Source organism: Perca flavescens, chromosome 17 (genome assembly GCF_004354835.1).
Source record: "Perca flavescens isolate YP-PL-M2 chromosome 17, PFLA_1.0, whole genome shotgun sequence".
Classification (NCBI taxonomy): domain Eukaryota; kingdom Metazoa; phylum Chordata; class Actinopteri; order Perciformes; family Percidae; genus Perca; species Perca flavescens.
In genome coordinates, this window is record NC_041347.1 from 9,053,972 (window position 1) to 9,080,403 (window position 26,432).

At 41.1% G+C, this 26,432-nt stretch overlaps 1 protein-coding gene across 2 annotated transcripts; it reads left to right on the forward strand.

The window, feature by feature from the left end:
• The first annotated feature begins 299 nt into the window (after positions 1-299).
• Positions 300-13,979, forward strand: yipf4 (Yip1 domain family, member 4). Of its 2 annotated transcripts, none has more exons than XM_028603873.1 (6): positions 300-445; positions 6,530-6,683; positions 7,552-7,723; positions 10,247-10,324; positions 10,409-10,522; positions 12,653-13,979. In XM_028603873.1, exons 1-6 carry the CDS (start codon positions 406-408, stop codon positions 12,788-12,790), a joined length of 696 nt encoding a protein of 231 aa, XP_028459674.1. In that variant the 5' UTR covers positions 300-405; the 3' UTR covers positions 12,791-13,979. The 2 variants fall into 2 exon arrangements, with proteins under 2 accessions (XP_028459674.1, XP_028459673.1); XM_028603872.1 differs by lacking the exon at positions 300-445 and adding an exon at positions 4,253-4,512.
• Positions 13,980-26,432: the final 12,453 nt, after the last annotated feature.

The following is a 26,432-nucleotide window of genomic DNA, read 5'->3' on the forward strand; positions in this document are numbered from 1 at the left end:
GAAAAAAAAAATCTATAAAAAAGTGAGACATTGTGGCTTGATTTTTTATTAATATTATTTTTTCATGACCAAAATAACATTATGCACAGTGAGGAACCTACAAGCCTTAACAGCTTCACATATTACAAAAATAAAATAATACATATTTTTTTTAATGGCTCATTGTCAAGGTTGTTTCAGATCAACACCTGCAAGTGACCACTAGGTGTCATCGTTGAGACGGGTGTCGGATTGTTTCGAAGCCTCGACACAATATGGCACATTTGCTTCAACTGTTTCATTGTTTCACGAAGCCTCGATTTGCCCACCACTATCCAACAGGCAGGTAAACGTGGTCGATGATACAGGCAATAGGTCAGGGTACACGGGGAAACAAAACAAGGGAACGCTGGAAAGTGAGTCAACATGGAGCTACAACAATCTGGCAGAGAACAAGTGAACACAGGTGAGTATACATACACGGGGGAGGGGAAGAAAACTAGACACAGGTGAATAACATTTGGGTGGAGACAAGTTATCAAAAACGGCGGGAAACAAACAAAGGCAGGAAGACAAGTGAAGTTCATGAAAACAAACAGAAAACACAATATGAGCGGAGGCAGATATGACAAGAACATATGATAGGAAGTAACTGGCGTCTGTTTACATCTCTCGCATAATGGGTCTACATTAGGAAATATTCTTGCTAATTTGGCTTTTGAGAAGTGCAACCTGTGTATCACTTTAAACTGTATTAAAGAATGTCTGGAACATATGGAAGAAGAGTGGACTCTAGTAAGACCCATATCCCATTCCTCATTAGACAGCTGCGCCCCCAAGTCATTTTCCCACTGTTCTCAAATATGTGAAATAGAGAGGTTGCAGCTATCCATGATATGGGAATAAATACATAAATAAATGATATTCTGCTCTTATTCAGCATATTGACCCTTAATAGGGAATCCAAACAGGAAGGAGAAGGGAGTGTAGGAAAATTAGCAAACCTTTTACGAGTAAAATCTCTAATTAGCAAGTATCGCAAAAAATGATTATTGGTCAGACCGAATTTTCTGGATAGTTGTTCAAAGCTAGCAAAAGTATAATTAACATATAGGTCCTCAATACTATGAATGCCCTTGTCATACCAAATTTTGAAGCAATAGTCCATTACGGATGGCTGAAAAAGATGATTATGTATTATTGGTGAGTGAATAGAAATACTCTGAATACCCAGACATCTTTTGAACTGATTAATGATGCGTAGTGATTGAGTTACAATTATATTATCCTTAATATTATTAACTACTAGCGATGGTAGAGGTGTGCAGAGTAAAGCAGGAAGTGAGTGTGGGCTGCTTGTAACCTTTTCAATCTGGAGCCATGCAGGGATCCTATTCCAATCTTTTAACCACAGAGAGATGGCATTAAAATTTGCAGCCCAATAATACATGCACAAATTTGGAAGTGAAAGCCCACTTACACTTTTTGGTCTTTCCATAAATTATTTTCTTATGAGAGCTGATTTATTATTCCACATAAAAGAAGAAATCATTTGATTAAATGCCATGAAAAAAGATTGCAGGCAGTGCCTGAAATAAATATAGAAACTTTGGTACAATATTCATCTTTACAGAATTTGTTCTCCCGATAAGAGATAGTGGCAAAATAGACCACCTTTTAATATCTTGTTTGCACTGTTCCAAATGAGGAGTGATGTTACTTTTAAATAGACTCTAATAGGATTTGGTGACTTTTATACCCAGATATGTAAAGGACTCAGCAGACAACTTAAATGGCAGATTGGGATATTCTCTGGCATTACTACTAATGGGAAAGTATTCACTTTTATTAAAATTTAGTTTATACCCAGATATGTTACCAAATTCCTACAAGATTTTAAGGATTTCAGGGGTAGTTGTGAAGGGGTTGGTGACATATAGCAACAAGTCGTCTGCATAAAGCGAGACAGTGTGAGTTAGGCCACCATGTGAGATACCTTGTATACTATTATTGCATCTAAGAGCTATGGCAAGTGGCTCTATAGCTAAACCAAAAAGCAACAGACTCACTGGATCCCCTTGTTTTGTCCCTCTGTGAAGAGGAAAATACTCAGATAAGATACCATTGGTATAAACTGAGGCAGTAGGATCAGTGTCAATGAGCTTGATAAGGTGAGTGAAGTTAGGGCCAAAACCAAACCTGCCAATTGTATGAAAAAGATAATCCCACTCAACCCGATCAAACGCCTTTTCGGCATCAAGCGATATTACTGCTTCTGGGGATGGAGTGCCAGATTCAGTATAGATGATATTAAACAATCGTCTCAGGTTAAAATAGGATCGTCTCCCCTGGATAAACCCAGTCTGGTCCTCCAAAATGACAACAGGAAGAATTGTATATGTCAATCATTTTCTCCATGAATGTACAGACATGCGATGTTAAAGCAATTGGTCGGTAATTTCCTGGAATCATCTTTCCCTTGCTTACAGATTGGTACTACTTTTTCCCTCACTATACAGTTGAAGTAAGATGTCTTTAGATGACTCACTAAGATTATGTATCATCTTTACAAATTTGGTCATTACCTGTTGAAGGCATGCTTGTTTTTCCAAGAGCATGATTCAGTCTTGCTTTTATGGAAGATATAAACTCAGCAAAAAAAGAAACGTCCTCTCACTTTCAACTGCTTTTATTTTCAGCTAACTTAACATGCATAAAACTTTGTATGAACATAAAAAAATTCAACTACTAAGAAATAAACTGAACAATGTTTCACAGACATGTGACTAACAGAAATGGAAAAATGTATCCCTGAACAAAGGATGGTCAAAATCAAAAGTTACAGGGAAGACTTCCTCCTCCCTCATGTGGTACCCTTCCTGCGGGCTCATCCTGACATCACCCTCCAGCGTGATAATGCCACCAGCCATACCACTCGTTCTGTGCACGATTTCCTGCAAGACAGGAAAGTTAGTGTTCTGCCATGGCCGGCAAAGAGAACGGATCTCAATCCCATTGAGCACGTCTGGGACCTGTTGGATCGGAGGGTAAGGGCGAGAACCATGCCCCCCAGAAATGTCCAGGAACTTGCAGGTGCCTTGGTGGAAGAGTGGGGGTAACATCTCACAGCAAGAACTGGCAAACCTAGTGCAGTCCATGAGGAGGAGATGCACTGTAGTACTTAATGCAGCTGGTGGCCACACCACATACTGACTGTACTTTTGATTTTGACCATCCTTTGTTCAGGGACACATTTTTCCATTTCTGTTAGTCACATGTCTGTGGAACGTTGTTCACTTTAGTTGTTAGTAGTTTAATTTTTTTATGTTCATACAAAGTTTTACACATGTTGGCTGAAAGTTGGCTGAAAATAAAAGCAGTTGAAAGTGAGAGGACGTTTCTTTTTTTGCTGAGTATATTTAATAATGTTTCTTCATTTTACAATAATCTTTCATCTCAGCTATTAAAGCTCTTCTATCTTTTTCCCGTCTCACATACATTAGGCCTACCCAATCTATGAACTTCAACAAATGTTGGTGCAAGCATCTCAGCTTCCTCTTCTGTAGTTTCACCATTAACTAAGATTGGATATCCATAGTCACTTTTAAACCCATTTTTTCTTCTAATTATCCCCCATATTGTATCAATTAGTCTACATAGCCTAATTTACTCCAAAACCACCTTTGCATTTTAATTGTTTTCCTTGCTTTTGACCCAAAAATTGAGTTTTGACTATAGACAAACATATAATGTATATATACAGTCTAGGGTTTTGACACACTAACACAGGCTTTATTTTGAGACTTTACTGCATTTTTTTGCTGTCCACCATGGTATAATTTTCTTTTAAAACTCACCTTAATAAAGTATACCTTCTTCTTCTTACCTGTCTTCCTTGGAATTGAATGTCTCACAGCACCTAAAGTGCTTCACAGAATAATTCAACTGATTTACATCTGAATTTACATACACTTTTTGCATATCAAAAATGTCTTTAAATAAATCCCAATCAGCTGTCTTCAAGACCATCTATCTAATCTCGTATTAAATTGTTCGCAATAAAAATTACTTAATTACCTCCAAAAATGTAGACAATGCTAACATGTTGTGAAAATTAGATTTAGACTTATTAGACACCATTTCATTTTTACATGAATAAATAGCCTATAACACAGTTGAGCTGTATCAAAGATGCTCTGTTAAACCGTCCCTGGCTGTATTTTTTAGTAAGAAGTTCCTTTATCCCAGCTTAATGTCATGACCCAAATGCATCATAAGACGTGTCTCATTTCTCAGCTTCCTCTGCACTTCCGGCTTTCCACCGCAGCAGAAGTGAACGAAAACAAAATGCGATAGTTTAACTTCGCCGATGAGCTGTGGTCAATGACAGCGTATATTCCACTGACCGCTTATTATTTAAATGTCAAATCTGTGCACCTGAGGTGCGTGGCAGCCGCAGTAATATAATATTCACCATGCAGTTCTCTCCCACCAACGGAGATTTCACGTTCGTCTCTTCGACGGAGGCTGAAGGTAGGCTAACTGCCATTAGGTAGGCTAACTTCCATCAGAGCTCCACAGCTAGCAGGCCGCAACATGGCCAACCACCTACTATAAAGTAGCGCAGTCACCGAGGTACAAACGCATTCAGTCCGAACCATACAGTCTTATTAGTCTGAACAGAGTACGTGACGTACGGCCGACTCCGTGCTATTCCAAGTAGCAACGTAGCGAACTCTAGCCATTTAAATGAAGCTATCGCTTAGCTTTGCTAACTAATTTCAGTTCTGATACGTGTCGTTTGTGAACGTAGCTAACAAACACGCTTTATTTATTATTACTTATTGTCCAGATTACGAGGCTATTAAAATAAGACCCTTCAAATCATTAGCTATATGACGAAGCACAATAGTTACATTATTGTTAACGCTGGTTACCACAACCTTTACACCACAGGCGGTAGAAAAGAGTAGGTTACAATTAAAATGCCACATTATATACAATAACTATAGCAGACTAAATTAAACATCAAATCGAATACTATGTGCTAAGATTTGAAACTACAGATAGGACATATTTAGTCTTAACTGAATATAGATGTGCAATGATGATAATATACTGTGAGATAATGTACATCTGTAGTAGTAAGTACTAAAAGCTGAATATCAAACGGAAGTAACTGTGCATTGGACATAATAGACCTTTTTCACAGCAGACATGTTGACATGTCATAATAGGAACAGCACAGGTGTATTCAAACCCATTACTGATGGCTGCATTCCACTTAGGAGATACCCTGGTATTAAACCATTACTGATGGCTGCATTCCACATAGGAGAGACCCTGGTATTAAACCATTAATGATGGCTGCATTCCACTTAGGAGAGGTCTTGGTATTAAACCATTACTGATGGCTGCATTCCACTTAGGAGAGACCCTGGTATTAAACCATTACTGATGGCTGCATTCCACTTAGGAGAGGTCTTGGTATTAAACCATTACTGATTGCTGCATTCCACTTAGGAGAGACCCTGGTATTAAACCATTACTGATGGCTGCATTCCACTTAGGAGAGACCCTGGTATTAAACCATTAATGATGGCTGCATTCCACTTAGGAGAGACCCTGGTATTGGGCATGCTGACTCACTGAAATAGCTTACTGGGACACTTGATGGAACTGAGCCATTGTTAAGGTTATCAATTTCAGCTCTGCTTTTCTTACTATGACAAGTCAACATGTCTGCTGTGAAAAAGGGCCATACATGAATTATGTACACTGTGCACATATGTAGATGGATATGTGAGGTAAGGCTTCACTGCCAGAGGAGTCCCGACCGAGCAATGAGCTCCAAATGAAATGAAGGTTTTACCTTTTGTCTGCAAGGATTTAGAGTTTAGAGTTTGCACTTCAACTAACGCTTGTTTTTTTTTTTTTTTTTAAGATTATTTTTGGGCTTTTCCGCCTTTAATGTATAGGACAGCTAGGTGAGAGAGGGGGAAGACATGCAGGAAATCATCACAGGTCAGACTCAAACCCTGGACCTCTGTGTCGAGACATAAGCCTCTCAGTATATGTGCGCCTGCTCCACCCACTGATTCAACCCGGCCACAACTAACGCTCGTTTTTATTATTGAGCAGATGAATTTCTGGATTTGTTGATCATTAATTTAGTCTACAGGAAAAATACTGAAAACTACCCACCAATAGTATCTTTTAACCAGACTTTCCCCCAGTGTTTGCAAGCCTGGTGGCCAACCGGTCCTAGGTTTCCCCCCACCAAACTACAGATACCATAATTAAGAATTTTTGCAATTCTGTAGATGATGCTCTACATTAATGCTGCCATTAGTCTGTGACTGGCCCCAGCTGGACCTTCCTCGAAAAACGAGACTTGCCACTGGCATAAACAACTTTTCTGATGGAAACCCTGAACATTAATACTGTGTCTGTAGTATTTTTGTCATACATCCTGGTACTGTATGTATTTTCTGTGCCACACCAGTCTATGATCAAACACTTAACTGTGCATCTACCATGTTTTCCACAGAACTCAGCGGCACCATCAGTGCCCCGGATATTAAACTGAACATGGGCGGTGAGGGCGGTAAAGATCCATATGCCACCACCTTCCTGAGGCAGCGAGGCTACGGCTGGCTGCTGGAGGTGGACGAGGATGAAACTGAAGAGAGCAAGCCTCTTCTGTAAGTACATGTTGGATCACTTTTAAACTTATGCCTTGAAAATAGCAGAAATCTTTAAATCTTTTTGTCACAAAAGGCAGGTCTTTTGTCAAATAGCCTATCTGTTCTTAGCCAGTGGGCAGTGTTTGGTGCATCTGGCTGTATCCACTCACACAATTCTTTAGCGGCAGCTACAGAATTTCTACACCGGAACAGGAACAACCTTAGCACATTCACATTGATCATGCATCTCTAAGGTACCTTTGCAGTGCATATTTCACTTTATGCCACATCCTAATCAGCAGCAGAATCCAAAAAGTGGCAGAGTAGGGCTGCACAATATATAGTTTTTTTTATTATCACAATATAAACTGGCGCATGAAACGCATCGCGAAAGGCTGTGACATATTGCGAAAGACACTTTTGTCTTAGCTGAAAGAAAACCAGTAGAAAACTGCACTTTAAAATGTAACTCATTCTTTCATGTCATGTCTTTTATATTCAATTCAATGTTCAATTTGTTCAATAAAATAATGTTGGAAATTGTTTCCTTTTTGATTTGTTTTAAACTCAAAAGCAATTTGTTCTATTTTAGCAGAATACTGAAAGTAAAAGAAATGCGGAACTTAGTATACTTTAATCAGACTTTTATCTGTTTATTTATATTTATATTAAGTAATATTGTTATCGCGATCTTCAACAACATTATGGCATATTTTGGTGATATCGTGCCACCCTATGGCAGAGCCAGAGCTGATGTCAATAAAAAGACCAACGTCGGCCCTGTTAGTGTACGCCTACTTGTTTCTGTTTTGATATTTTACTTTTGTAATCTTTTAATTGAATCTATGCTCTTCCTGTCCTATTGTTGTCTTGTCTGTGTGAGAAGGGAGGAGCTGGACATTGACCTGAAGGACATCTATTACAAGATTCGCTGTGTGCTGATGCCCATGCCGTCCCTGGGTTATAACCGGCAGGTGGTCCGAGACAACCCGGACTTCTGGGGCCCTCTAGCTGTGGTGCTGCTCTTCTCCATGATCTCCATCTATGGACAGTTCAGGGTGAGCAGGACACCTGGGGCATGTTCAGTCTCTAAATGGTGTGCACCGATTCGCTACGGTTTCCTGGTTGAATGACATGTTTCCTCGGGAAGGGCGTGAAACGGGCTTTGAATTATGTTTTCTCTCGTTTGGCGGGTGTCTCTGGTTTATTGGCTGAGTCCCAGATGATAACCAATCAGCAGAGACGTGTCTGTAAACTTGTGGTAAAAAGGCAGAACGCACACAACAGGGTGTTCAACACAGCCCTGTTTCAGTTTTTAAAAAGTGTTGCTGCTTTTTGTCGGGGCTGAACCCATTTGAGAAACACAGCTTTAAAGTAATAGCCAATCACACATTTTAACATGCATAGTTGGTCTACTAAATTAAGTTTTCATTTTCACAAAGTATAAAAAAAAGGTATCACGTGGGATCGGCATCGCATTCAAGATATCCGTATTAGAATCTGTGTCGAGAATATTCAAATGATACGCAGCCCTAAATATGTTAGGTTTGTTAAAGGAATATTTCACCATTGGAAAGATATAGAAAATATATTTAAATTAGGTCACTTATGTAGTAGAAATGTGAATTTTTTTTTTTTTTAAATTGGTGGCTTCTAGGCTGAGAAAAGCCAGAAAATGTGTTTTTTGCTCATGTGGATAAAAGACACCAAATCCCAGAATGCACTTGCTTCGCTGCTTTAGCGTTTACTCCAAAGCCACGCCTACCCTTTACAGACAGACAGTGAGGCGATCAACTCAACAAGTGTGTTTTATTGTCATTTCAACCATATACACAAAAAAACGTTTCACCGTGGCTCAAGTGGTGTTACACATTTAAAACATATACTTTTTTGCCACAGCTGATACATTATCCGGACTTCTTTCAGCGGATTGATTGATAGCTCCAGAGTGAACAGAACTGTGTCCATGGCAACGCTCTGCTATGCATGGCAACGGTGTGTTATCCTTAGCAGCGGTCTGTTGTCAAGAAATAACAGACCGCATTCTACATTAGAATTCAACCAAGCCATTTAATAAAAGAAGGCTAACACATAGCTACTAGCATTAGCTCTTGGTGGGCTGTGGTATAAACATCGAGTATAAACACAGCTGTACATTTGCGTGGGATGTAGCTAGAATTGTCGGCATTTTACAGTCACAAACTCCACTAGCAGTTAGTTGGATACAAATCACCCCATTTCTGCAACAGGCAGTCCGGGGTAACACAGCCCACCTCCACTAGTAGTCTTACCCAGTGACAGAGCAGCAGGCTGGATTGTCCACAGCAATATTTCCACAACAACAAAAACACAGCACAGCCGTCTCTGAACTCACGTTGGGAGTTTTGTTTAAGTTGGATGTAGTCCAGTTTGTTTAATGAGCGGACACTTGCAAGCAGGATTGGTGAACAGATGGCTGGCTAGCGTTAGCTTTCCACTGGCACACTCGTTCAACGCTCCCCGCTGATGAGGTCTCCTCACCGGCCAGAGGCATCGAGGCACCCCCGCTGGTCTCCGTGCAGGCAAAGCTTGAGTATTGCGTCTGTAATAAAGTGTCCTGCATATTCTCCAATGTATCCCGGTGGTACACGTGTGTGGTAGTTTGAATGCACATAATTGGTCTAAAATTTCCGTCGGGATGAATGGTTTCTGCTCCTGCTGAGAAGCTAAGCGAGGATTCAAGATGGCTGACACTCGTTTTTTTCTTCGGCAATCTCTGGAAAAAGCCGACAGTCCAACCCCCTTTGGGCTATGCAGAAGTGGCTCCTAATACTGGCTGTAGTCTTTTGCCTCTGGGCAAAAAAGCTGCAAAATCGCCATTTTGCGTCATCTGAGGTTTTTTTTCCAGACCCTCAATACAGAGATCTCCCTCCTCAGGGGACATGAGGGAGGGAAGCATGGTCATTCAAAAATACTACCCGGTTTCTACTGATACAAAGCTTAATGCTAATCGGTGAAGTTTCCCTTTAAGTTCCTGCAGTGGAAAAGGGTGGTGGGTATCTCTGCTGTAGAAATAAAGTTGCCTTGCCTTACAACCTCAGCCTGTCAGTCAGTCCCCAGGGCACAGAAACCACTGTTGTGCCTGCTTGTCTCAGAGGAAGTATAGTCAACACACACAGTGTGTGTGTGTGTGTGTGTGTGTGTGTGTGTGTGTGTGTGTGTGTGTGTGTGTGTGCTCTGCTCTACTCTCTGTCAACATGCAGAAAGGACAGATAAGCTTACTCTCAGCTACCGAAATTTGGCACCGTTTGATTTTACGTGAACCAATACTCTGTAGTATCGAAGTAATTTGGTCGGTACCGGTAAAAGTACCGGGTTCGGTACCCAACCCTATCTGGAATACAATTCAGCAGAAACCAATACATGCTCACATGTTTATGCACTTAAATTTAGAAATCAGCTGCTTCAAGACATGAGAATTCATTTCAAGACCTATTTGTGGAGCTATAGTACATATGGTTGATTTTGTGTATGATATGGATGTCACTGAATTGTAACTTCTCGGTTTCCAGTGTTGACTCTGAACTGAGTTTACTTTGCAGGTTGTGTCTTGGATCATCACCATCTGGATCTTTGGATCAACAACCATCTTCCTACTGGCTCGTGTTCTTGGTGGCGAGGTAAGCTCAGCTGACAGCCACTCAGAGTCCTGTCAGACATGACTGGAACTTGTTCTCATGGAGTCCTGTTGTTGTTTTGGGCAGGTGTCCTTCGGCCAGGTTCTAGGAGTGATCGGATATTCTCTTCTTCCTCTCATTGTTATAGCCCCTCTGCTCCTAGTGATCGGAGGCTTTGAGGTGGTTTCTACACTAATCAAAGTGAGTCAAAGACCAAACCTAAACAGTCTTTTATTTTTCATGTGTGAAAATTCAACTTTAAATGAATAGATGTGTGTGTGATACCAGTCGCTAGGATGGAGGAAGAAGTCCCACTGTGAAGGCATCGTAGCCAACAATGAAAACACTCGTCCTGTACCTTGTTTTCTGTGTAAAATCCTCCACACCTGCAGCGTCACGATCATAGACTGTAACAACAGCGGAGCATCACTGGAGCACAGTAACGTCTCCCATTAGTGGATTGTCGACTACCATTTCACTTTGCTGAACCAGAAGCTCTGCCCATTACTGTCCGTGAACTGTCCCCTTTTTCGTAAAGGAGCCCTATGTACTACTGACAGCTAGCATTTAAAATGGTTACTGCAGTCTAAATTCAAAGTTCTGGAGGGAGTTGTCTCCCCCGGCCCCTCCTCCCCAGACTCTTAGTTCACAGGAGATGCCAGTTCAACAACGCTGAACCCAACATCCAAACAATGTCAGTGTTAGCTACATTGACTTGGCTAAGAACAAAGAAAAAAGAATTAAGTCGCCTTATATCTGTCAAATATTTATCTGTGGGAAATGAGCCATGGGGCGCACAATCTACAGTAGCTAAATACAGAGGGTGACTGTTTGTGTTAAGTCCATTTTTCATTCATGTGACACCCTCATGTGTAACAGAAGTTATTAAGTAGCCTAGGAATTTAACAGTTAACCGCATTTCCTGTTTGGGTTTTGGCCTTTTGATGTGAAATCCACATAAATTATCTTTTATGGTATACTACCGGATATGATTGTTTTTCTTTTCATAGACAGCGTCCTAGATGCATGACCGTAATATTTTGTAATATTTGGTGAGTTTCAGCACTTTTCAGTTAGAATTGGCCATGTTACAGAGATGGCTGTTTTTATACATCACACCGTGTGCCTGAAAACCAGCGTACGCAACCTTTATACTTGAGGCCTCTGGTATGTAAAGGCCTTAAAGCTGCAGCATAACAAAGTGTGAAATAAGTAAAGTTGTCTGAATTCTTTGAATGTGAGGACAAGAAAGCCTGTATATTGTGTCAGATGTTGAATACTGTTGGTAACACAGATCCTACTCCCAATGTAGGCTTCTTGTCAAAGCAACAACCTCCTCCATGCTACTTAAAGTGATGGTTCGGAGTAATTTCACCCTAGGGTCCTTTGCACCATGACCTCGAGCCAAACACCCCCCCAGATGCTTTTTTCACCTGGGTCTAACATTGGGAGAGTTAGCGTAGAGTAGCGTTATCAGCTGAATAGCTTATTAGCGCAGGGGCTAATGGACCCACGTTTGTATCTCGTAAATGACCCCACTAATAATGCCCAAAATGATACCAAAGGTCTACACTAGTACATATAGGTTATGTACTCATAAAACGATGGATTGGAAAGTTTGTAAGTACACCAGAAGTTTATAACACTTGCCTGCTCTCTTCTGCTCTCTGTTGCTGCTGCTACCTGCAGTTAGAGGAGTGCTTAGGGCCGTCTACAAATTACTACACCGAAAAGAGATACAACAAAAATATTTAATGATTAAATAAGGTAATGTCTCCAAACTTATCTCAGTTATTACTTGTCTCCTGCTAGTTATACTACAGCACTTACTTAAAAAAAAAAAAAGTTAAATTAAAAAATATTATTTTATTATTCTTTTTGGTGTTGTAATTTGTAGACGGCCCTAAGCACTCCTCTAACTGCAGGTAGCAGCAGCAACAGAGAGCAGAAGAGAGCAGGCAAGTGTTCATAAACTTCTGGTGTACTTACAAACTTTCCAATCCATCGTTTTATGAGTACATAACCTATATGTACTACTGTAGACGTTTGGTATCATTTTGGGCATTATTAGTGGGGTCATTTACCAGATACAAACGTGGGTCCATTAGCCCCTGCGCTAAGCTATTCAGCTGATAACGCTGCTCTACGCTAACTCTCCCAATGTTAGACCCAGGTGAAAAAAGCTCCTCGGGGGGTGTTTGGCTCGAGGTCATGGTGCAAAGGACCCTAGGGTGAAATTACTCCGAACCATCACTTTAAGTAATCCGAGTTATGTCAGAAATGTTGATGAATAAATGACCTGATACTTTGTTGTGTGTTGTGATCTTCCAGCTGTTCGGAGTGTTCTGGGCTGCTTACAGTGCTGCTTCGCTGCTCGTCGGAGATGAATTCAAAACCAAGAAGCCCCTTCTCATATATCCCATTTTCCTTTTGTATATCTACTTCCTGTCGTTATATACTGGTGTGTGACTGGAGGAATGGGAACTCTGGACCTTTTCATGGACATTGACCCTGGGGCATTGGGGAGAGGGGAGAGAAGTCAAACTGTGGAACCAGGATTTTTTTAAAGGTGTTTATTTCTTTTTTTAACTATTAAATTGTAGACGGTGGGGATTTTGGGAATATACAGTGATGTGAAAAAGTGTTGCCCCCTTCCTGAGTTCTTATTTTTTTTGCATGTTTGTCACACCTAAATGTTTCAGATGATTTAAATCAAAAAATTTAAATATAAGACAAAGATAACACAAAACGCAGTTATTAAATTAAGGTTTTTATTATAAAGAAAAAAAAAAAATCTAAACCTACATTGCCCCATGTGAAAAAGTGTTTACGCGCCACCGCCGCGCAGTGAAAACATAACTGTGGTTTATCTCACACTAGCCACACCATGGCCTGATTACTGCCACACCTGTTCTCAATCAAGAAATCACTTAAATAGGGGCGGCAAAAAAAAAAGGAATTCACATCAATAGGACCTGCCTGACAAAGCAAAGTAGACCAAAAGATCCTCAGAAGCTAGGCATCATGCCGAGATCCAAAGAAATTCAGGAACAAATGAGAAACAAAGTAATTGAGAGCTATCAGTCTAGAAAATATTATAAAGCCATTTCTAAAGCTTTGGGACTCCAGCGAATCGGAGCCATTATCCACAAATGGTGAAAACCTGGAACAGTGATGAACCTCCCCAGGAGTGGCCGGCCGACCAAATTTACCCCAAGAGGGCAGCGATGACTCATCCAAGAGCTCACGAAAGAGCCCATGACAACATCCAAAGAGCTGCAGGCCTCACTTGCCTCAGTTAAGGTCAGTGTTCATGACTCCAGCATAAGAAAGAGGCTGGGCAAAAATGGCTTGCGTGGCAGAGTTCAAGGATGAAAACCACTGCTGAGCAAAAAGAACGTTAAGACTTGTCTCATTTTTGCCAGAAAATGCTCTGTGGACTGATGAGACAAAAGTTGAACTTTCTGGAAGGTGCGTGTCCCACTACATCTGGTGTAAAAGTAACCCCGCATTTCAGAAAAATAGTGGTAGTGTGATGGTCTGGGCCTGTTTTGCTGCTCCAGGACCTGGACGACTTGCTGTGATAAATGGAACCATGAATTCTTCTGTCTACCAAAAACTCCTGAAGGAGAATGTCCAGTGAACTTAGGTTCTGCAGCAGGACGATGATCCAAAGCACACCAGCAAGTCCACCTCTGAATGGCTGAAGAAAAACTAAATGAAGACTTTGGAGTGGCCTAGTCCAAGTCCTGACCTGAATCCTATTGAGATGCTGTGGTATGGCCTTAACAAGGCAGTTCATGCTCGTAAACCCTCCAATGTTGCTGAATGACAACAATTCTGCAAAGATGAATGGGCCAAAATTCCTCCACAGCGCTGTAAAAGACTCGATGCAAGTTATCGCTAACGCTTGATTGCAGTTGTTGCTGCTGAGGGGGGGCCCAGACAGTTATTAGGTTTAGGGAGCAATCCCTTTTTCACACAGGGCCATGTAAGTTTGGGTTTGTTTTCCCTTAATAACAACATTCATTTAAAAACGGCATTTTGTGTTTACTTGTGTTACCTTTGACTAATATCTAAATTAGTTTGATCTGAAACATTTAAGTGTGACAAACAAACATACAAAACAAAAAAATAAATCAGGAAAGGGAGCAAACACTTTTTCACACTGCTGTACCAATGTATATAGTTTTGTCCCTTATGTCTTTGGTCAATAAATGCATATGCTTTTACAGCTTATACTGCAGGAAATAGTCCTAGGGTTGTATATTCATTTAATGATTTGGTTTATAGCCTTTATCCCACTGAAGAATGTGGTGCCAAATATTTGTGGTGTATAAGTTGATGCTGAAGGAAGAGACAGCACCACAAAGAAAGATTGTTGAGCATAATGTTCTTTATAGTTATGCACTGTAATGTACTATGACAAGTGTCCATTTCTGCTTTTCATTTTCCAGACTTGTTCTGTTAATTGATGGATTTCAGCAGTGATCTAAAGCATTGTCTACTAAATGAGGTGCCTTGTCCTGTTTCAGCCATTCAATACAGGAATATAATCATTACAGTACATAAGTAGAGAACATCTGGTATTTCCTAATTCCTGATTTTCTTAACATTATATACACTAAGCACAGCTGGTCGCTCTAATATATTAAACAGTGCTGTAGGGGTGATCCCGAATAATCGATGTTCGATGCTTAATAAGGAGACAAATCTCCCAGTCGAATCTTCGCAGAGGCGTTATGAAACGAGGACCGTTCCATTATTTTATATATGGGGGTGCTCAATGTCTGATTTTACATAGAACTACCTGTTTTCTCCCAATAAGTTATAATATACGGCCTATTATGATATAAATACCAACATCTAATGCTGTAAATAAAAATGTGAAAAGAAAGAAGCTTTTAATAGCCTAAATGTTTTGAAAGTGACAGGTTGAAGTTTCCCTTTCCATGATCCGATGACGGAGCGTCTTGGTCCCACGGACTGAAAATGTCTGGGGAGAGAACATGTAAAGCGTGGGGGCACTTTGAAAGAGTAAAGGACGATTCAGAATAATGTGCTTGTTAACATTGTTAATTGTAGTAGATGAACGTGTTGTAACCCTGATCACTGGGCTATGTTAGGTTGTAAAAAGTTAAAACAATGCTTATGTTTTATGTTTTAAATAATAAATTGTATGCTGCAGTCAGGTTATGAAAATAGGAATGGAATCTAGAATTACTAGCCTACTAAGGTAAAAACAGCTGGCTATTTCTCTCCCCCTCTCTTCCTGTTTCTTGCAGATAGATTAGGTTAAAACCAACTATTAACATATAAAGAGAAACGTCTCTTTGAGTCTCCAACCTCCTGGTGCCAAGTCTGGGTTAGAACAAAGGAAATGCATATCTCTGTAAACTTGAATATAATCAGCACTACCAAGATAAATGACCTTGTCTGTGACCTGGAGTTAATCTAATCAGAGGTGTGTCCTTAACCTGAGAGACATCTGACCAATAGGGGAAGATTTCATTTGAGAAACCACCCAGATGTAGGGGAATAAATGTATGATCCGGGGAATGTCTCAGGACTGTTTTTATGTGACTCCAAAAGGAGAAGCATGGATTCAGTCCGCTGTCAGCTGCAGTGTTTTATGTTTTATGTTTAGTTGTGTTTTGACTGTCGTTTTCATGTTGTTTTATTAAACCTTTTAGTTAACTCTCAATTCGACCTCTCCTTCTCCTCCTTCCTCCAGAAATCAGAACGAACACGTATTTTAGATATTCTTAACAGCTACCGTGATCCCGGCCCAGCCCACGGAATGATCCGGCCGCCCCGATGATCACCAAATCCCGCACAGCAGACCAGCAAGCCGCGGCGTTATATGCAACCATAGACAGTAGCCTATATAAGTATGCAACGAGGCAACGGTTCCGTTTGTGACTGAAAAACATGACGACAGGATTGTAAAAGAAGTAGAGAGCGTGGCCGGGTTGGTTCAGTGGGTAGAACAGGCGCACATATACTGAGAAGTTTATGGCTCGACGCAGAGGTCCAGGGTTCGAGTCCGACCTGTGACGATTTCCTGCATATCTCTCTCTCTCTCACCTAGCTGTCTTATCAAATAAAGGCGGTAAAGCCCAAAAATCATCATACAGTTTTCTTCAATTGCTTAAGCACAATTTTGAATACGGTTACCGTCTTTTTAAAAACACTACACACAGTTAGCACAACCACACACCCATTTAGCAGAACACCTCAGACCCTTTGCAAAATGAAACACTCTTGCAAAAACTATACACTAATTTATAAAAAACATATTTTGTTACCATATGAAACACACACCTTTCATTTGACTTAATTATGTTTGAACCAGATACACACTGCTGTTGCTAACCTAAAACACTTTTAGCAATTCTACTTCTCAGTGATTAGAGTACTGTAAATGAAGTACACAGAGACATTTACAATAAGTTCACCAAACACTACACAAGACCAATGCTGCAGACTGAGGAAATCTAATTTATTTCTCTCCATATCCCCAAATCAGTCAACATGGAGAATCAACAACAAAACATGTCCCAGGTTTCATACAGCTACTACAGTAGTGTGCAAACCAATGTTAGCTCAGTAAACAACAGATAAACCTAAAATATTGTATCCAGTACAGGTTACAATCACAGAAAAAACAGACAAAACAAAAAAATGATCTGACAAAATACAGAAAATACTAGACATTATCTCTTCGCTTGGCTGGATCAGACCAGAGAATTTCATCATCATATATGATATACGATATCCTCATTGACAAGACTACTTGAATGTTGAATCCATCCTTGCACAGCTGCGACGTTGACTTTGTCACAGGGGTCCTCCATGATCTCAGTGAGGGGTACCTGAGCCTGGGGCCAGAGATTGTAAACCCTCGCGTGAATCTGGGCCCCCTTCCTCCTTGTCATTCTCGACCCTCAATCCTCATGTCACAGGGAGGGGTATCAAAAGTGCTGATATGGTGCATCCAATGAGCAGCTGATTACTGTAACTGGAGACAGATTTTCTTTGACCTGTTTCCTGTCTAAATGTCCTTATGACAGATGCTGCTGTATATCTACTAAGATTTAGCTGACTCTTAGTCCAGTCTCCCTCAGCTTCAGTCCGTGGTTCACAACATGGTCCACTAGTGTTGCACGACTTTCATTTGATAAATTTGGTCCTCTTCTTCTTTGAGCATATTCTCCAGCTTCAGGTCTTCCTCTCCCTCTCCCTCTTCCTCTACCTCCACCTCGGCCTCTACCTCTGGCTGGGCCTCTTCCTCTTCCTCTACCTCCTTCTCCTCCTCTGTGGATTCTCACTCTCACTCTCAGTTTTCTTCTTCTTCTGACTCCTTCCATTTTGGTTGAGGGCAGGTGAACTTACCTGCTGCATTTTATATAGTGCTTAAACCTGATTGGTGTGTCTACAATTAACCAATCATGTGTTTGCGTACCTGGTGGCTGTGTTTAACCAATTGGTTCATGTGTGTTCATTTGAAAGCCTTTGCTTTGAAATTGTAAGGAAGTGACATCATGATAAATGTCTGTGTCAAATGTATACAAGTGTGTTTAGTGTTTTGCAATCACTGTGTGTGATGTTTTACAAAAAGTGTGAAGCTGACAATGTGCTTACAGTTGTGCAGATCTAGGCCAGTATTTTGCTCCTTGAGTGTAAGGTTTTGCTAATTGTGGGAAAGTTTTAATTTTAGTGTGTAAGCAATTGTAAAAAACTGTAAAAAGGAAGTAGAGAGCACGCGCTCTGTGTGCTCCACGTCACCGGGGCGCGTGCCAGCTGCTGACTGCTCAGTGCCGGTCCTCTAGAGACCGTCCCTAGATCTATCTGCACTGAATCACAGTCTGCAGCAGTTCTGCTGTTATTTAAACTGTGATGGTATAGTGGAAATTACAATACATTGTCTTCTTTCATAGTAAAAAAAAGTTATATATTTTCACATAAAATAAACCTATCAAATACAGTAACAGCTACCTGTGCAGGTCGCCAGGTACAGCAGCTCGTCCACGGATCACCTTCTTCTGTCCATATGTTGAAAATCCTCTTAACATGAGTATGATATGTGACTCGCACATTAGTTCAGTATCTTAGCATGCTAATATTTGCTGATTAGCACTAAACACAAAGTACAGCTGCGGCTTATAGGAATGTCCGAATTCAATTCAAAATACTTTATTTGTCCGTCAACGGGCAAGTCAATCCGAGTGAGCATGCAAACAGAAATACACAGACAAATCACAAATGCAAATATGTATATGTATTTATCAGTCTATAAATGAGGTTAATGACCATTCCTCAGACTGTGTCAAATGGCTTCTGGAATAAGACCAAACTTCCTCCTATCAGTTTTCCATACAGGCGATCTAAAATGCATTCCCTATGGCAGAAGCCTTAAGTAGTCATGGAGGATTTGTGGGATTGTTGATCATCGTAAATGCTTTTTTGAGGACTTGTTTAGCATTAAGCTGTACTAGGGATTTTTGTCTTTGTGGTCAACAAGGGCATTAGTACATTTCATGTTAATCATCATCATCATCAACACAAACCACATCATATCAATAACTAAACTACACACTTCGCCAAGTGAGTTAGGACTCCCTCGGCCTGAGTTCAGCAGTGAGATGGCTGTGGGGATGAAGGAGTGCTTGTACCCGTTAGTCAGCAATCTGAATTCAGAGTAAAGGGGACATGATGGCTTCAGCCTTCCTCCCTACTTGTCTGTTGAACAGGTCACATAGCTACTCTGCTGTACCCCCAAGATCTTGCTGCTCACTTTCATTGGCCTTGATGCTGAGGTTTCCGTACCAACAGATTAAAGAAAAGGTTCAAACGGACTCGATAACATCTGTAAAATAGGATCATGAGAGTCTTATCAACATGAAACTGAGATAAGTTCTGGATTCAGAACAAACGTTGCTGACCCTTCTTACACAGAATATCAGTGTTAGAATCAAAATTCAGCTTGTCATCAATAAAAATCGCCAGGTACTTGTAGTTATCTACAAAGACTCACCTGTCCCTTGATGAGACTACTCTCAGGGGTTGAGGACTTGTGCCTGAAATCAAATCATGTCCTTCATTTTTGTTACAAGTTTTGTTACAATTAGTTGATGGGATGCACTGTTACACCACTGTACAAACTCATCAACAACAGGACCATGGCTGTTTTCACCAGCGTGGAGGAGACTGACAGAATCATCTGTAATCTTTCAAATCAATCTGTTTTCGCAACCGCTGTGCCAGTCATTAGTATAGAGCAGGGGTCGGCAACCTTAGGCACGCGTGCCACCATGGGCACGCGGGACCTTAACCAATGGCACGCTGGCAATATGTGTGCAAGAGAGTTATTGATGTGTTGAAATCATGGTTGAAATGCTGAAGCACTCTGTCATCCGCATGACAAATTACATCTTTCACAGTTGCGCGACCTCATAGGTGCCGATACCGTGGGAGCTCGAGCACCCACGGAAAATACTGAGCACCCACGTGTGCCAGACTGCCAGTTCATTTTTACATTCATTTAATATTAAACATTGCAGGTGGTGCTTAGTGGAGCGTGTGTCATAGAGTGATTGGTCATGTCGGTGGCATTGATTTATAATTTCCCACGAAGCTGATTAAACTTCTCATCTCCAATCCTATCTCTATCTGTGAGAAGTGGCGCTGTCCTGAGTTGAAAGATAGGCTACTTTACGGCTTTAGTATGGCGTGTGTGTTCGTGTCGGCCGCTGTCCATTTCCTAAGGTTCTGAAATGCAAACATTTTTGACTACTTTTTTTTTTTTTAAAGGGTGTGCGCGTGTGAGCACCCACGGAGGAAAACATAAATCGGCGCCTGTGCGCAACCTGTTATTTACGGTAGTTTGATAGACTCATATCTCTGACTGGGAACAATACAGAGAGGATTACCAACGGCCGCTGGGGCAGATGAACTAACGCTAGTCTCGTTACTGTAAGGAGGCTACAATTAAACCTTCGTGAGTTAAAAGTCAATACTTATCAGTGCACTCAGCTGTGTAGACCGGCATTAACATGCAGGAGGCGATATATCAATCTGCTCTGTCTGCTCACTACACTCTTGTCCACCGCGCTGTTTTACGCAAACACAGCTTTATACTCTGCAAATAGCACATTTTTACAAAACAAGCTAAAACAAAAGCTGTCGGTTTGTACTCTGTTTATCTTAGTTTGCAGGGAATCTTGAAATTTGGACAAATTCTTATAAACTTAAGCTGTCTGAAGAAACCATCCTCTCCGCTGGAGCGGTAAATATGGACGCATTATAAGACCAAAACAAATACATGTGGCTACTTAATATGCACGTGAATGACGCAATCGTTATGTTCACGTTGATAATGATGCTGGTTGTGTTATTATTATTTTGCCACAGCATCGTTTCATTGAAAATGAGGCATACAGGACCTGCTTATCAGTCCATTCATCATTAAAGCTGGGCTTTTCCACTTCAACTTTTCCTTCAGGCTCTTTGACAGTGATAGTTTTGTCAGCCCATTTTCCACCAATCAGGACTGCATACTAAAACCATGTTTCCATAATCATAATAATAATATACAATAATAATAATAATACTTACAAGGTCCTGATTATGAGAAATACATGTTATCAAATGTTGCTATGGAATAAAATTACAGATTCCCTGGATATTACATTTTGATGTGATGTCATAATAAAACTTAATGTTAACATGGCACACTAATAAACAAGAAATTTTGAAAAGGGCACTTCATATCAAAAAGGTTGCCGACCCCTGGTATAGAGAATATAGATTAGTGGAGAAAGGAAGCACACAGCCCTGAGGGGACCCTGTAGATCAACTTAACTCTCCTGACATGTATCCATTCACCCTCACTCTCGGAGTTCTCTTAGTTAAAAAAATCAATGATCCAGCCCCACAATATTAAAATCTAAATTAAACTTCTTAATGAGCTTGTCTATTCAATTTAATTCAATTTTATTTATAGTGTCAAATCATAACAGGGGTAATCTCAGGACACTTTACAGATAGTCTAGGTCTAGACCACGCTCAGAGTGCTGGTAGCATCTTCTACCTCTCGCCCTGTCCTATATACGCAAACTGTCTTAGTGACAAGTTCTCTTTTCAGCAGTTTGTCAAAAGACTTCATGACTAGGGAAGTCAGAGCAACAGTCCTAAAATCATTTAAAAAACCTTTGGATGATTGTTTTTGACCACTGAGATAACTTTTGACTGCTTCCAGCTTTTTGACAGCCTCTGCTGCTTGAGTGACGACCAACAAATGCAGCGGAAGATGGGGGCTAATTGTTCTGAGCAGGTGAGCAGACGGCTACTTATATTGTCAAGCCCTGGGCTTTTACTAGCTTTGGAGTGTTTAAAAGAGTAGGCCACAGAACGAACATTGAAGGGGATGGAACCAGAGCAGTTTGTTTTTCATTTCTAAAACCTTTTTACTAAAATCAAGGGTGTCAAGCTATGATGAAACTCATAAACTCCTGCGCCAGCTGTTTGTCAGATTAAAACCATCAAGAAACACCTTTGTGTAGCTTTTGTAGTTTGACCCAACAATAGTTTTTAGACCATCTCATGCAGAACCCAAATTATTGTTGCCAAGTTCTCTTTCTAACTTATCTTTATATCTAAGTTCAGCTCTGAGAGGTTTCCTGTACAAAATAACCTTTGTTTAATAAAAGTTTCAATGATTTTGACACCCGCGACTTGCTGTTCAGAGACTTATTAGGGATTACATTGTCTTCACAGAACGTCATATAGCAGCTAACATCAGTGAGCTTATCAATATCTGTACAGGAGTCCTTAAAAATGTCCCAATCTGTGCAGTGTTAGCAGCCCTGCAGACCCAGAAAAAGGTGGAGAAGAGGAGCTCTCTCTGCTGCCATCTTATTGACCATTCTCCTGCTGACGCTGCTAGCCTGGTCGGTCAAGGTTTTCAAATGTAAAGATCAGGAAAAACAGAGGAAAAGGTGAAGATAACTGTCAGCTACGACCTATGTCTGCCATCCTGACTACGTGGACAAGCAAGACCATCTCTGCCAGCGGAAGTGGAGTGCCGGTGCCATTCAACTGGTGACTCTTGTTCTGTCTGATGGCCACATTTGGATTCATGATGCATCATGCACAAGTTAAAGGAGCTGATGGCATGGTTTTCCCTTCCATTGTAAGGTTTAGGTGCAGCACCACCTTTGCCAGACCTTCCTCCACAGCGCTGTGCAGGAGGGTCTGGCTAGTCCATACAGCATTCTGGGATAGGAGAAAAACATTCTCTGGTTTATTGGCATTTCTTTAAACCAATTACAATCGTGTTGGGCGGTGCTAAGCTCCGGACGGAGCCACGGTACCTCTGCTAAATAGTCTCAGGAAGGAACTTGTTTTGGTGGAACGTGTACTTTCAAAAGTAGTTTTAGTCGTGCAACAGAAAACTCAGATTGGACAGATCCAATCCCAAAGTCCAGCCCAATCCCAAAGTCCAGACTCACAGACTTTGGTGCGCGTTCTCATGAAATTGGTAAGGGCTTAGGGTTGTCCCAATGTCAAATTTCAAAGGGCGTGAGGGTTTGAGTACACACTTGCCGAGCCCTTTCCATGAGTCTGCATCGATGCAGACTTCACCAAAGGGAATTACCCACAGTTGTGACGTTTACCGCGGAGACCAAAGTGAAATCCGGAAATGACAAAAGGTAAACAACAGCACAACACACGGCACGGAACAGACCAGCCTGAGGCCTGGACTACCAAGCAGGATTTGGCGTTAGCGAGCTAACTTCAGGTTCAACCCAGGATTTTGTGTATCACGACAGTGGATCACTTGTTATTAGGTTCAATCGCTGTGGTAACTCATGCTGAACACCTAACCTGGTCGGGCCGTGTGTTGCCAATGCGCACATCGGTTTGAATTATGTTTTTATATATTTTTTATTTGCTCTCACGATGGCTTCCCACTGCCAGGGTTGCAACTGAAATAATAGGCAAAAGCAACAACAGTTTATGGAAAGCACAAGTGTAATTATAGTCAGATCTTGGACCTGACTGATGGGGAAGGGATATTAATAAGCCTTGTGATTTAAACATCTACAGCATCTGATATTTTTTTGCCAACTTTCCTTCCTGTTTTAGGAAGCAGCGACTGTATTGCATTTTTCCTGGAAAACAGAGTCTGTGTTCTTCATATTTATGGAGAATTATAATTAGCTCTTCTTATATAAAACATGCGGCTGTGGTAAATGTTTGCGATTGGTCGTGCTGCGCAAACCCCGCCTCTTTTATGTGAACGCACGCGCCGCTGGAATGGGAAACCCTGAGTTGACTGAACTAGGTGATAACCAGCGTCGTGGTACAGATTATGCGGGGCCGCGGTTGTTAGGTTAGGTGAAGCCGGATTACTGAAAGAGATCCAGGACAAGTTGATCTTGCTTCGTAGTCCAGGCCTCTGGTGTCCAGCTGGTAAAACTAGAGCTTGAAAACATTTGGAATCAGGCAGCCGGCCTTCTCCTGGGCCTTGGCCGTTTGGAAAGCAACAAACTTAAAATGAAAATTCCCAAACCGGCAAGTGTCAGCAACATCTTTGTTATTAAATGTTGCCAAGGTAACATGTAAACTGAGGCCTATACTACGAAGCAAGATTTGGCAAGATCAACCTGTCCTGGATCTCTTTCAGTAATCCGGCTTCACCTAACCTAACAACCGCGGTCCCGCATAATCTGTATCACCACGCTGGTTAACAACTAGTTAGGTCAACTCAGGGTTTCCCAATCCAGTGGTGTGCGTGTTCACATAAAAGAGGCGGGGTTTGCAAACCACGACCAATCGCAAACATCTACCGGACAAGGGTGCATGCACACACACAAACACACAGCTCCATAATATAACTGTCAAAAGTAAGGTGCGCTTTTTTCACCACTAAAATTATCATTAACAGATTTACACAAACTCTCACAAACAGACACGCATGCATGCACACACACACGCACGCACACACACACACACACACACACACACACACACACACACACACACACACACACAGCTCCATAATATAACTAGAAAAAATACAATGATTTCATGCATCGGCCTACAAGGGCAAAATGGTAGAATCTGGTGAAATACTGTAAAAATGTCAAATATGACCAAAATGAAATGCTGACATTACAGAATGCATGGTTTTATGCTGTAAAGGCAGTGAGATCAAAGCATGTGGTTATAATGGAAGTGAATAGGGGCATTTTTGCCTCGAAGGTGTCCAAAGGGAGTATCTGGAACTACATAAAAAATACTAATGCAATCAAATCAGTTTTGTTGCTTGTCTTTGACATATCCAAGCCTCTAATCACCACCAAAGCCCCATCTACATATTATTCATTATATGGAAAAAAATTCTCTTTTTTTTTTTTATAAATAATGACATACTTCAAATACATAAACTGGCATTTAAAGGGTTAAAATCCTGAAAATGAGTGAATGTTTAGTGGTTTTGATTAAGTTAGAAGTTGTTTAAGTGATTTATGAAAAAAAAACTGAAAAAAATATTGATATATGAAGATCTTTGTGTGTGTGGACATTTTTGCCACGAAGGTGTCCAGAGGGTACAAAAATGAATCATGTAAGTATAAAAGACATGTAAAAGTAAAAAAACACTGGATTTAAAAAATGTGACTGAAAAGAAAGGTTCTTACAAAATTTTATGCCATATGCAGTAACACAGCAAAAATGATCACCAAATGAAAAAAAAAAAAACTTGAGAAAAATGTACAAAAATGACCGAGGAGGGCACGAGGGTTAACCTGCTCCCAACCAGGTTAGGTGTTCAGCATGAGTTACCATGGCGATTGAACACGAGAACAACTGATCCACCTTCGTAGTACAGAAAATCCTGGGTTGAGCCTTAAATTAGCTCGTTACGCCAAATCCTGCTTCGTAGTCTAGGCCTCTGGTGAAGTACTGTCCCAATCCCATTTCTACCTTTCTGTGTTAGGGTTTCAGAGGATGTAGGACCCAAATGCAGAGACGGACAGGCAGCGTGAGCTTTGAGGATTTAATAAACAAATAATAAAGTCCACAGGCCTACTAACAAAAGGTGTCCCAAGAACAGAAATAGGTTCAAGCAGAATCCTAAAAACAGGAACAGGCAAAATACAGAACAGTGACACACACTCCACTGACAAGGACAACCAAGGACCACCGAACAGCAAACAATAATCTGACAAGACACAATGTCAGAACAGAGACTAAATAGACCAGGTAATGAGGACTAACAAGGGACAGCTGGCACTAGGCTGGGCAAACAGGTAAAACACATAAGACAATCACAAGGGCGGGAAAACTAAAGACAGGAAGTAAAACTAGACAAGACCAGGGAGAAAATAGATTTCAAAATAAAACAGGAAACCGAAACATACAACCATGACAATCTGAGCCCATGTGGCCTCACACACTGACTCACTTAGCATCTGAGATCAGTTCAGTCTGTGAGTCCTTAGTCCTCAAGGCTCACTTTGGGATTGGACAGATAGTCTAGCTAGCTGTCTGGATTTACCAGAAATTTACCCTCAGAAATCCACCAGAGGTTAGAACGCCAACACAAAGGAAGAGGAAGGGGACGGACATCCAGCTGAAATGGGGGACATCCGGCGACACCATAACAATCCCAGAAGTGGAATGTCGTGGATATAGACTAATGTAAAATCAATGAGAGTATCAAAACTAACTAAATTACTTTTCTCAGATCTATTGGTTGTACTTGGTGGATGTAGTAAATATTGTCTTTAGAGTTGTAAATGTGGGGGCGCTAGAGAGCCGGAACAAGATGGCAGCATAGTGTGACGGCTCCCTACAACCTCGCACATGAAACAGCCCCAAACCTTTGCAAACATGATACAATAATGCCCAAACCCACAGCAGCAAAGGAGTGTGACATCTTCTCGAACGCCCGCAAAACAAGCTCACGAAGCGCAAAGATATCATCTCCGGTCGAGAGTGTCGAAGCTAACAGCATGGCTAATATAGCCGATGTGCTAACTGAGCTTAAATCACTCCGCTCCGAGTTCAGCTCGAAGCTGGACGGAATAAACAACCAACTGGG

Coding starts and splice junctions, on each gene's coding strand:
- yipf4 (XM_028603872.1), top strand. CDS start 4,455: ATGCAGTTCTCTCCCACCAACGGAGATTTCACGTTCGTCTCTTCGACG. Junction 7,724..10,246: donor CCATCTATGGACAGTTCAGG/GTGAGCAGGACA, acceptor TTTACTTTGCAG/GTTGTGTCTTGGATCATCAC. Junction 10,523..12,652: donor TGGTTTCTACACTAATCAAA/GTGAGTCAAAGA, acceptor GTGATCTTCCAG/CTGTTCGGAGTGTTCTGGGC.